We start from the raw sequence: 13,373 nt of genomic DNA, 5'->3' as shown, positions 1-13,373 counted from the left end.
CCTTGCTTTGATGCGTCACAATAAATCACAAAATCATCATTCCCTTCAGGCAATGACAATATAGGTGCCGTAGTTAGCTTTTTCTTCAATAACTGAAACGCTTTCTCTTGTTCATCATTCCATTCAAATTTCTTCCCTTTATGCGTTAATGCAGTCAAGGGTTTTGCTATTCTGGAAAAGTCTTGGATGAACATTCTGTAGTAACCAGCTAGTCCTAAAAACTGGCGTATGTGTTTCAGAGTTTTCGGGGTTTCCCACTTTTCAACAGTTTCTATCTTTGCCGGATCCACCTTAATACCTTCTTTGTTCACTATGTGATCGAGGAATTGAACTTCTTCCAACCAAAATGCACACTTTGAAAACTTAGCGTACAATTCTTCCTTCCTCAATACTTCTAACACCTTTCTCAAATGTTCACCGTGTTCTTGGTCATTCTTTGAGTAAATAAGTATGTCATCAATGAAAACAATGACAAACTTGTCAAGGTATGGTCCATACACTCGGTTCATAAGGTCCATGAACACAGCTGGTGTATTAGTTAAACCAAACGGCATGACCATAAACTCGTAATGACCGTAACGTGTTCTGAAAGCAGTCTTTGGAATATCATCTTCTTTCACCCGCATTTGATGATACCCGGAACGTAAGTCAATCTTTGAATAAACAGACGAGCCTTGTAGTTGATCAAATAAGTCGTCGATTCTCGGTAGTGGGTAGCGGTTCTTGATGGTAAGTTTGTTCAACTCTCGGTAGTCGATACACAACCTGAATGTACCATCTTTCTTCTTGACAAACAAAACAGGAGTTCCCCATGGTGATGTGCTTGGTCGAATGAAACCACGCTCTAAAAGTTCTTGTAATTGGCTTTGCAGTTCTTTCATCTCGCTAGGTGCGAGTCTGTAAGGAGCATGAGCTATTGGTGCAGCTCCTGGTACAAGATCTATTTGAAATTCAACAGATCGATGTGGGGGTAATCCCGGTAATTCTTTCGAAAATACATCGGGAAATTCTTTTGCAATGGGAACATCATTGATGCTCTTTTCTTCAGTTTGTACTTTCTCGACGTGTGCTAGAACAGCATAGCAACCTTTTCTTATTAGTTTTTGTGCCTTCAAATTACTAATAAGATGTAGCTTCGTGTTGCCCTTTTCTCCGTACACCATTAAGGGTTTTCCTTTTTCTCGTATAATGCGAATTGCATTTTTGTAACAAACGATCTCTGCTTTCACTTCTTTCAACCAGTCCATACCGATTATCACATCAAAACTCCCTAACTCTACTGGTATCAAATCAATCTTAAATGTTTCGCTAACCAGTTTAATTTCTCGATTCCGACATATATTATCTGCTGAAATTAATTTACCATTTGCTAATTCGAGTAAAAATTTACTATCCAAAGGCGTCAATGGACAACTTAATTTAGCACAAAAATATCTACTCATATAGCTTCTATCCGCACCCGAATCAAATAAAACGTAAGCAGATTTATTGTCAATAAGAAACGTACCCGTAACAAGCTCCGGGTCTTCCTGTGCCTCTGCCGCATTAATATTGAAAACTCTTCCGCGGCCTTGTCCATTCGTGTTCTCCTGGTTCGGTCAATTTCTAATAATGTGGCCCGGTTTTCCACATTTATAACAAACTACATTGGCATAACTTGCTCCGACACTACTTGCTCCGCCATTACTCGTTCTGACACTATTTGTTCCTTTCATTCTATTAACCCCTGGTCTGTAGACCTCACACTTCGCCGCGCTATGAACATTTCTTTTACACTTGTTGCAAATTTTGGTGCAGAACCCCGAGTGATACTTTTCACACCTTTGGCATAGCTGCTTTTGATTGTTGTTGTTGTTGCGGTTATTATTGTTGTTGGGATGATTGTTGTAGTTGATGTTGTTGTTGTTGTTGTTGGGCCGTTTGTTGTAGTTGCGATTGATGTTGCGATTGTTGGGATAATTATTGCGATTATTGTTGTAATTGCTGTTGTTGTTGTATTGGTGATTCTTATCACCGTTTTCCCCCCACTTTCTTTTGACTTGCTTCACATTGGCCTCTTCAGCAGTCTGTTCTTTAATTCTTTCTTCAATCTGGTTCACTAGTTTGTGAGCCATTCTACATGCCTGTTGTATGGAGGCGGGCTCGTGTGAACTTATATCTTCTTGGATTCTTTCCGGTAATCCTTTCACAAACGCGTCGATCTTCTCTTCCTCATCTTCGAATGCTCCCGAACACAATAGGCACAATTCTGTGAATCGTCTTTCATACGTGGTAATATCAAATCCTTGGGTTCGTAACCCTCTAAGTTCTGTCTTGAGCTTATTGACCTCGGTTCTGGGACGGTACTTCTCGTTCATCAAGTGCTTGAATGCTGACCACGGTAGTGCGTACGCATCATCTTGTCCAACTTGCTCTAGATAGGTATTCCACCATGTTAACGCAGAACCTGTGAAGGTATGCGTAGCTTACTTCACTTTGTCCTCTTTAGTACACTTACTTATGGCAAACACCGATTCGACCTTCTCGGTCCACCGTTTCAATCCGATCGGTCCTTTGGTTCCATCAAATTCCAAAGGTTTGCAGGCATTGAATTCTTTGTAGGTGCATCCTACACGATTTCCTGTACTGCTAGATCCAAGGTTATTGTTGGTATGTAGCGCAGCCTGTACTACGGCTATGTTTGAAGCTAGAAAAGTACGGAATTCCTCTTCATTCATATTCACGGTGTGTCGAGTAGTCGGTGCCATTTCCTTCAAAATAGTCAAATGGAACAAGTTAATCATACAGAATATTAAGAGTAGTTAATAGTATTTCGTAGCATAATATGAACTCATTTATAAAAGCATTTTCTTCATATTAGCGTTTTATAAGTTTAAATTCGGGTAGTACCTACCCGTTAAGTTCATACTTAGTAGCTAATATACAATTCAACTACTACAATTCTATATGAAAAACTGATTGTAATAATATTTCGCGTTCAAACTTTTATACAATATTTTACAAACTTACAATACCGCTTATTTTACATAAAGCATGAAATATAGCACACAATAACTTTGATACAAGATAGTTGTGAAGATAATTCTAGCTAGTACACAAGTCGTTCAGCAAAGGCAATAAAGACACGTAATTCATACGTCCAGAAACAAGTCATGCATTCTGGTTTTACTAGGACTACTTCCCATCCTTGGTTTTGTGGAACATAATCGTTATGGCCGTTGATAAGACAACGTGTTGTAACGTCGTCAAAGGGACGAGGGTTACGTAATGTCCAACAGTCCCGTAACAATCTAAAAACCTCATTTCTTACCCCAATTACCGACTCCGTCACTTGTGGAAACGTTTTGTTTAATAGTTGTAGCCCGATGTTCTTGTTCTCACTTTGGTGAGAAGTGAACATTACTAATCCGTAAGCATAACATGCTTCTTTATGTTGCATGCTAGCCGCTTTTTCTAAATCACGAAGTCCTATATTCGGATATACTGAGTCAAAATAATTTCTTAACCCGTTGCGTAAAATAGCATTTGGGTTCCCCGCAATATATGCGTCAAAGTAAACACATCGTAACTTATGGATTTCCCAATGTGATATCCCCCATCTTTTGAACGAAAGCCTTTTATAAACCAAGGCATTCTTGGAACGTTCTTCGAATGTCTTACAAACTGATCTCGCCTTAAATAGTTGTGCCGAGGAATTCTGACCGACTCTAGACAAGATTTCATCAATCATGTCTCCGGGTAGGTCTCTTAAAATATTGGGTTGTCTATCCATTTTGTGTTTTTATACTGTAAAATAGACAAGAGTTAGATTCATAAAAAAAATACTTATTAATACAAGCAATTTTTACATATATCATAAAGCATAAGCACACTATATTACATATATTACACCACACGAATACAACTATCTTATTCCGACTCGCTCGTTTCTTCTTGTTCGGTTTTGGTTCGTTTTGCCAAGTTTCTAGGGATATATGATATTCCCCTAATACGAGCCGTCGTTGTCCACATTGGTTTAGAAAAACCTGGTGGTTTAGAGGTTCCCGGGTCATTGTTACAACTTAAGGACTTCGGGGGTTGACGATACATATAAAGTTCATCGGGGTTGGAATTAGATTTCTCTATTTTTATGCCCTTTCCCTTATTATTTTCTTTTGCCTTTTTAAATTCAGTTGGGGTAATTTCTATAACATCATCGGAATTCTGGTCGGAATCCGATTCATCGGAGAATTGGTAATCCTCCCAATATTTTGCTTCCTTGGCGGAAACACCATTGACCATAATTAACCTTGGTTGGTTGGTTGAGGATTCTCTTTTACTTAACCGTTTTATTATTTCCCCCACCGGTTCTATTTCTTCTTCCGGTTCCGATTCTTCTTCCTGTTCCGATTCTTCTTCCGGTTCCTCTTCGGGAACTTGTGAATCAGTCCACGAATCATTCCAATTTATATTTGACTCTTCATTATTATTAGGTGAGTCAATGGGACTTGTTCTAGAGGTAGACATCTATCACATTATATCAAACACGTTAAGAGATTAATATATCACATAATATTCATATGTTAAAAATATATAGTTTCCAACAAAATGTTAAGCAATCATTTTTAAAGAAAACACGGTCGAAGTCCAGACTCACTAATGCATCCTAACAAACTCGATAAGACACACTAATGCAAGTTTTCTGGTTCTCTAAGACCAACGCTCGGATACCAACTGAAATGTCCCGTTCTTATTGATTAAAAACGTTCCATATTAATTGATTTCGTTGCGAGATTTTGACCTCTATATGAGACGTTTTTCAAAGACTGCATTCATTTTAAAACAAATCATAACCTTTATTTCATCAATAAAGGTTTAAAAAGCTTTACGTAGATTATCAAATAATGATAATCTAAAATATCCTGTTTACACACGACCATTACATAATGGTTTACAATACAAATATGTTACAACAAAATAAGTTTCTTGAATGCAGTTTTTACACAATATCATATAAGCATGGACTCCAAATCTCATCCTTATTTAAGTATGCGACAGCGGAAGCTCTTCATATTCACCTGAGAATAAACATGCTTTAAACGTCAACAAAAATGTTGGTGAGTTATAGGTTTAACCTATATATATCAAATCGTAACAATAGACCACAAGATTTCATATTTCAATACACATCCCATACATAGAGATAAAAATCATTCATATGGTGAACACCTGGTAACCGACATTAACAAGATGCATATATATAAGAATATCCCCATCATTCTGGGACACCCTTCGGATATGATATAAATTTCGAAGTACTAAAGCATCTGGTACTTTGGATGGGGTTTGTTAGGCCCAATAGATCTATCATTAGGATTCGCGTCAATTAGGGTGTCTGTTCCCTAATTCTTAGATTACCAGACTTAATAAAAAGGGGCATATTCGATTTTGATAATTCAACCATAGAATGTAGTTTCACGTACTTGTGTCTATTTTGTAAATCATTTATAAAACCTGCATGTATTCTCATCCCAAAAATATTAGATTTTAAAAGTGGGTGTATAACTCACTTTCACAGATTTTTACTTCGTCGGGAAGTAAGACTTGGCCACTGGTTGATTCACGAACCTATAACAATATATACATATATATCAAAGTATGTTTAAAATATATTTACAACACTTTTAATATATTTTGATGTTTTAAGTTTATTAAGTCAGCTGTCCTCGTTAGTAACCTACAACTAGTTGTCCACAGTTAGATGTACAGAAATAAATCGATAAATATTATCTTGAATCAATCCACAACCCAGTGTATACGTATCTCAGTATTGATCACAACTCAAACTATATATATTTTGGAATCAACCTCAACCCTGTATAGCTAACTCCAACATTCACATATAGAGTGTCTATGGTTGTTCCGAAATATATATAGATGTGTCGACATGATAGGTCGAAACATTGTATACGTGTCTATGGTATCTCAAGATTACATAATATACAATACAAGTTGATTAAGTTATGGTTGGAATAGATTTGTTACCAATTTTCACGTAGCTAAAATGAGAAAAATTATCCAATCTTGTTTTACCCATAACTTCTTCATTTTAAATCCGTTTTGAGTGAATCAAATTGCTATGGTTTCATATTGAACTCTATTTTATGAATCTAAACAGAAAAGTATAGGTTTATAGTTGGAAAAATAAGTTACAAGTCATTTTTGTAAAGGTAGTCATTTCAGTCGAAAGAACGACGTCTAGATGACCATTTTAGAAAACATACTTCCACTTTGAGTTTAACCATAATTTTTGGATATAGTTTCATGTTCATAATAAAAATCATTTTCTCAGAATAACAACTTTTAAATCAAAGTTTTTTTTAATTAACTAACCCAAAACAGCCCGCGGTGTTACTACGACGGCGTAAATCCGGTTTTACGGTGTTTTTCGTGTTTCAAGGTTTTAAATCATTAAGTTAGCATATCATATAGATATAGAAAATGTGTGTAGTTAATTTTAAAAGTCAAGTTAGAAGGATTAACTTTTGTTTGCGAACAAGTTTAGAATTAACTAAACTATGTTCTAGTGATTACGAGTTTAAACCTTCGAATAAGATAGTTTTATATTTATGAATCGAATGATGTTATGAACATCATTACTACTTCAAGTTTAGTAGGTAAACCTACTGGAAGTGACAAGAAATGATCTAGCTTCAAAGGATCTTGGATGGCTTGAAAGTTCTTGAAGTAGGATCATGACACAAAAACAAGTTCAAGTAAGATTTTTACTCGAATTAAGATAGTCTATAGTTATAGAAATTGAATCAAAGTTTGAATATGAATATTACCTTGAATAAGAAAGATAACCTACTGTATATAACAAAGGTTTCTTGATCTTAGATGATTACTTGGAATGGATTAGAAAGCTTGGAAGTAAATTAGTAAACTTGAAGGGATTTTTGAAGTGTTCTTGAAGTGTTCTTCCTATGATGATTATAGCTTGATTCTTGAAGTGATTTTTGATGAAGATGATGATTAACTACTGGAAAAATACATTCATAATAGTGTGTGTGTGTTGAGAGAGAATTAGAAAGAGAATTGGAAGTGAAATAGAGTGAATGATGAGTGGTAATTGGTGAGTGGTGAGTGGGGTTAAAAGGAGTTCTAGTTAGTTGACTAGCTCATGGTAGAAGTTAAAATTGATTAGTCATACATGACATAATCAAGAGTGGAATCCCATGCTAGTTCCTATTGGTATATACTCATAGTAAGTACGTTTTGAAGCTGTGTATAATACGGGTAAGAATACGACTAGAATTCTTGATGAAAGAAAAGAATGGAAAAGTAACTGTAACCATTTTCGTTAAGTATGAGTGTTTTGATATATGTCTTGAAGTCTTCCAAAAGTATTTTAATACATCTAAATACACTACATGTATATACATTTTAACTGAGTCGTTAAGTCATCGTTAGTCGTTACATGTAAGTGTTGTTTTGAAACCTTTAAGTTAACGATCTCAATTAATGTTGTTAACCCATTGTTTATTATATCTAATGAGATGTTAAATTATTATATTATCATGATATTATGATATATTAATATATCTTAATATGATATATATACATTTAAATGTCGTTACAACGATAATCGTTACATATATGTCTCGTTTCGAAATCCTTAAGTTAGTAGTCTTGTTTATATGTATATAACTCATTGTTAATATACTTATGGAGATACTTACTTATCATAATCTCATGTTAACCATATGTATATCCATATATATATATATCGTCATGTCGTTTTTACAAGTTTTAACGTTCGTGAATCGCCGGTCAACTTGGGTGGTCAATTGTCTATATGAAACATATTTCAATTAATCAAGTCTTAACAAGTTTGATTGCTTAACATATTGGAAACATTTAATCATGTAAATATCAATCTCAATTAATATATATAAACATGGAAAAGTTCGGGTCACTACACGCACCTCGTCAGATGCTGGACTCAAGTTTTGACCCAAATCAACACCTGACTCATTTGACCTTTAAAAGACTCCAAACCTTTTTCAAACTTCTGAAATTCATAAACATGCACCAACAACAAACAATCTTCCAACTAGCAACAACACATACATTCTTCAAATCTTCCAACTATATGCAGTTTGTTATAAAACTACCCATTTTAATAATATTCATTTTCTTCTACTTCTACATTATAACTTAATATGCTACACCAATGAAGCATTGCTTCAGTGGTACCCGGCCCAAATGATCCCTAGGCCCCACGCAGGGGCGTAAATGACTTGGTGCAAGGGGGTTCTTATGAACCCATTGAAATTTTAAATTTTAGAGTTAATTTTTGGATTTTTTATTTTTGAACCCAGCCCAATTGTCTAAATTTCAAAGACCCATAAATATAAGAAAAATTGATAACCCAATTAAATTTTGAGCCTAACAAGTCAGTAGTCATAAATAAACCCAACTGACAACCCAATTGTATATGTACATATACAATTTATACGCATATTCTCTAATCCCTATGTTCTTGCAACTTACGACCTACTACACTGACCAAGGGCGATCGGGAAAGACTCATAGAGAAATTCGTCAAGAAAGCCTTCAATTTTTGTAGCCTAATCGAACATTACACAAATCTAAGGGAATTTATGTGTGTTTGAGACATTGTAATAAGGTAATTTATCATTATTTATGTTATTATGTACATAATTATTTTAGGGTTAATAAAATCTTTGTTGAAATTGAACTTTTTTGTTTCATGTGTTCCTTACTTACTCAGTTGCTAGATGTTTATGTACTTAATCTTTGTTGAAATTGAACTTCTAGATGTTAATGTTAACAGTAACTAAAATTGAGCATAACTTAGTCATTTAGTTAACACTTAACATAATCACACTAATTTTTTTACATGCTTTTTAACCTTAATAACAATATGACGTTGACAAACTCATTTCTTTGATAATCTATTTTGATTTGGTCATTTTCATTTGTTCAACAGAAACGTTTTTTTATATGTTTATTGTTAGTGTTAATTATTAATATAAATATGATGTTACTTGTTAATTGATGATAGATATGGAGAACTATTATAAAAGAAAAGAACCGTCTTCATCGACCCCTATTAATGTTGTTGAAATGGAGGATCTTCCGTTTGATCCGTTTGATATACCAAGGATTACACAATATAACCCCAATCAAAGAGACGAGATAAGGAGGCAATATTGGCTTAGAGGACCTAGTCAACCACGTGGTTATGATATATTGGTGTTGTTAACAGCTTTCATAATATAGCACTACAAAAGTGCGAATTTCTAGTGAGACAAAATCAATCTATCTCCACTGCCTTACATAAACAAGATGAAATAGTGAAAACTGATAATCGAATTCGATTGAGTGCTACAGTTTCAGCTTGTAGGTATTGTTTGAAATGTGCGTTACCATTTTGTGGTCATGATGAGACAGATGACTCACTTTTTAAAGGAAATTTCTTGGAATTGATGGACTTGATCTTAAGTCAAAATGAGGAACTACGTAAACTACCGAAAGCTCCGGGGAATAATAAAATGGTGTCTCCTTATATCCAAAAAGATGTTGTTAAGTATTTTAAACAAGAAGTACTCGAATGTATCTTTAAGGAAATTGGTGATGATATATTTGCATTATTAGTTAATGAATCTAGCGATGTATCTAAAAAAGAACAAATGGCAATTGTGTTACGATATGTTGATGCGCATGGACTTATTAAAGAGAGCTTTGTAGGTCTTGTTCATGTAAAAGAGACATCTTCTTTGTCTCTTAAAACTTCCATTGATTCTTTTTTCGCTAAACATAATGTGAGTTTGTCACAACTTAGAGGTCAAGGTTATGATGGAGCAAGCAACATGCGAGGTGAGTTCAATGGCTTAAAAGCAAAAATCTTGGATGAAAATAACTCGGCACATTATGTACATTGTTTTGCTCATCAACTTCAATTAGTTGTTGTGGCGGTTGCAAGAAAACATTTGGCCATAGTTAACTTTTTTGACAAGTTAGCCGTTTTGATGAATGTTGTTTGTGCTTCTTGTAAGCGAAAAGATATTTTGCTAGAAATGGAGAAGGAGAGGGTAGAAAAAGAAATTGGTAGTGGTATAATTGAAACCAGGAGAGGATTGAATCAAGAGCTTTCTCTTATACGGCCCGGAGACACACGATGGAACTCTCACTACAAAACCCTTTCGCGTTTGATTGAGATATTTCCATCTATTTTAAAGATCCTTGAATATGTTAAAGAAGAAGGGACAAATGGTTCTAGCCAAAATCAAGCACATGGTCTTTTAAAGTATTTAAAATCATTTGACTTTGTGTTTTATTTGCATTTAATGTTTCACATTTTAGGGTTCACTAATATATTGTCACAAGCTCTTCAAAGAAAAGGTTAAGATATTTTGGAAGCGGTTTCATTGGTGGAATCAACCAAAGAGATATTCCAAGAGTTAAGAACAAATGGGTTTGAACAACTTTTAGTCAAAATCTCTTCTTTTTATGAGAAACATGATATCCGAATGTTGAAAATGGATGAAGATTGTATTAATTCTAGAAGACAAAGGGAAAAGATCACTAATCAACATTATTATGAGGTTGAGTTTTTTAACACTGTCGTGGATATGCAAATTCAAGAATTCGGTGATCGTTTTAGCGAAGCTAGTACCGAATTACTTGTTTGTATGGCAGCGTTGAATCCACGTGATTCATTTTCAATGTTTGATAAATCGAAATTAAAAAGGTTGTGTGCATTATATCCAAAAGATTTCACTAGTTTGGAGATGAATGAGTTTGAAGTAGAACTTGAAATGTACTATAATAATGTCCGAAAAGATCAAAGATTTTCTACCTTGATCGGTATTTCCGACCTTGCTAGATTGATGGTGGAAACAAGAAAACATCTATCTTTTCCTTTGGTTTATCGGTTATTAAAGCTAACATTAGTTTTGCCCGTTGCCACCGCAACGGTTGAAAGATGCTTTTCGGCGATGAAAATTGTAAAGTCAAATTTACGCAATCGTATTGGGGAGGAGTTTCTTAATGCTTGTATAATATGTGCAGTTGAAAGAGAAGCCCTCGCAAAAGTTAAAGACGAAGATGTAATTCAACGTTTTAAAAAGATGCGTCACCGTAAAGGAAATGTGTAGTTTTGTGGAGTTTGTAAACATATTTTGTGTAGTTTTTTGGGAGATATTTTTTTTGAGGAGATATTGTGTAGTTTTTTGGGTAAATTTTGCACACACTCTCTTTTTTGGGATGTTTATGCAACTGTTAATGTGCTGCACTTTTTATGTTGTATAAACTATTTTGTGTTCAAAATTTAACGATGAAATTAGTTTATCATAATAATTGTTGTAAATTTTTTGACCCCAGTGAAAAATATCTCTGGTTCCGTCACTGGCCCCACGCATGTAAAGATTGTAACAATAACGATGCAGGTTCAATTCTTGTAACGACCTGTCAAAATCGCTATTGACGCGGCACGTTAATCATTGATTCCACAGTGAGGTTTTGACCTCTATATGATACGTTTTGATAAAATATTGCATTCATTAAAATAAGTGACTTTCTAAACATAGAAAGTTATAAACATGTGGGTGAGTGCTTAGGTATAAACAAATCCCCAAAATACATAAGTTTTTATCATACAGTTTGACATCACAGTCAAATTATTTATTACATAACGCAGTTTTATTTCGAATGCAATAAACTTTATACAAAGCATGAGAGACTCCATGCAGGCAACAAGCACATCGCAGCGGAAGCAGTCTAAGGACCTGAGAATAAAACATGCTAAAAAGTCAACACGAATGTTGGTGAATTATAGGTTTAATTGCTCGAGTCATAAGTATATAAAGATAGACCACAAGATTTCATCAAAAGTTTATCAATAGATTCTACGTAACAGAGCACCTTGGTAACTAAACTTTAACGTTATAATGATAATTACCCCATTCGTTTTAATACACGCAAACCAACATGTCATAAACTCAAATAACATACGTTCGTTAAAAGGCTAGCGCTCTAGCTCGGATGGGGATGTCAAGCCCTATGGATCCATATACAATTATTCGCGCCCACCAGTCCATATCCTATGTATTGGCAGCTACTAGTTACCAAAGCTAAGGGATTTTTGGTTTAACTCAGTGTAGAATTTAGTATGTACTTGTGTCTTATTGCGTTTAAAATAAATTGCATGTATTCTCAGCCCAAAAATATTTAAAGTATTTAAAAAGGGAGACTATAAACTCACGGTTCAATATTGAGGTTCAATATTGTAGGCAAATTACGTAGACGTAAAGATAGTGGATGACTGTATGGTTGGTCTTGGATTCACGAACAATACCCCGAACAATACCCAATATTTCCTTAGCTTAAAACGGTTTGAAACCCGAATTAAAACACCCTCGAATATACTTTTATTATTATTAAACTTAAATTATAATTAAAATTATAATTATAAATATAAATACTGATTACAGAGAAAATAAAGTGTATAATATTTCGTCGAACAAACTGGCCTTTTATAGGCACATTTCCTGAATTTGGTCCCCATGCGATCGCATGGGTTTTCAGTGCTTTTGCCATGCGATCGCATGGCTAGGCTGGACAGCTCATTTCTGCTTTGTTTTCTAGTTCGTCGACATCAAATAGTATTTACTGTAGCAAATAGTGTGTGTATTGTAGCAAATAGTGTTACCGTAGCAAACAGTGTTACTGTAGCAAGTCGTTTTCACTGTAGCACTGTAGCAAGTCGTTTTTCACTGTAGCAAATAGTGTTTACTATAGCAAGTCGTCTTTTACTGTAGAAAATAGTGTTTTACTGTAGCAAAGTCGTTTTTACTGTAGCAAATAGTGTTTGACTGTAGCAAAGTCGTTTTTACTTGTACATCTTATAATATATATATACATACATATAATTGTTCGTGAATCGTCGAGAGTAGTCAAAGGTAATTGAATATATGAAACAGTTCTAAAATTTTGAGACTCAATCTAACAGACTTTGTTTAACGTGTCAAAATAATAAATCGTATACAGAATTGGTTTAAATAAGTCAAAATTTTTCGGGTCATCACAGTACCTCCCCGTTAAAGAAAATTTCGTCCCGAAATTTTGAGTAGTACCTGTTTTATGAGCGATATCAGTGAACAAATGTGGATACTTTTGCTTCATTTGATCCTTACGTTCTCAAGTAAACTCGGGTCCTCATCTAGCGTTTCAACGAGCTCTAACTATCGGTATTTTACTTTGTTTTAATTGTTTGACTTCACGGTCCATGATTTCAACAGGTTCTTCGATAAAATGGTGTTTATCATTGATTAGTATTTTGTCAAGAGGAATTATGACATCCTCTT

General features: G+C 34.5%; 2 protein-coding genes across 2 annotated transcripts; both read left to right on the top strand.

Moving 5' to 3' along the window:
• Nucleotides 1–9,072: 9,072 nt before the first annotated feature.
• LOC139887100 (uncharacterized) lies at nt 9,073–10,415 on the top strand. The gene is made up of 2 exons (XM_071870635.1): nt 9,073–9,247; nt 9,400–10,415. Exons 1-2 carry the CDS (start codon nt 9,073–9,075, stop codon nt 10,413–10,415), a joined length of 1,191 nt encoding a protein of 396 aa, XP_071726736.1.
• Nucleotides 10,416–10,547: 132 nt separating this feature from the next.
• LOC139887084 (uncharacterized) lies at nt 10,548–11,165 on the top strand. The gene has a single exon (XM_071870634.1). The coding sequence runs from the start codon at nt 10,548–10,550 to the stop codon at nt 11,163–11,165; it is 618 nt and encodes a 205-aa protein (XP_071726735.1).
• The last annotated feature ends 2,208 nt before the right edge of the window (nt 11,166–13,373 follow it).

This window comes from Rutidosis leptorrhynchoides, chromosome 1 (assembly GCF_046630445.1).
Source record: "Rutidosis leptorrhynchoides isolate AG116_Rl617_1_P2 chromosome 1, CSIRO_AGI_Rlap_v1, whole genome shotgun sequence".
In the NCBI taxonomy this organism is placed as follows: Eukaryota; Viridiplantae; Streptophyta; class Magnoliopsida; order Asterales; family Asteraceae; genus Rutidosis; species Rutidosis leptorrhynchoides.
This window is presented reverse-complemented; position numbering and strand designations above follow the sequence as displayed.

Coding starts and splice junctions, on each gene's coding strand:
- LOC139887100 (XM_071870635.1), top strand. CDS start 9,073: ATGGAGAACTATTATAAAAGAAAAGAACCGTCTTCATCGACCCCTATT. Junction 9,248..9,399: donor AGGACCTAGTCAACCACGTG/GTTATGATATAT, acceptor TGAGTGCTACAG/TTTCAGCTTGTAGGTATTGT.
- LOC139887084 (XM_071870634.1), top strand. CDS start 10,548: ATGGATGAAGATTGTATTAATTCTAGAAGACAAAGGGAAAAGATCACT.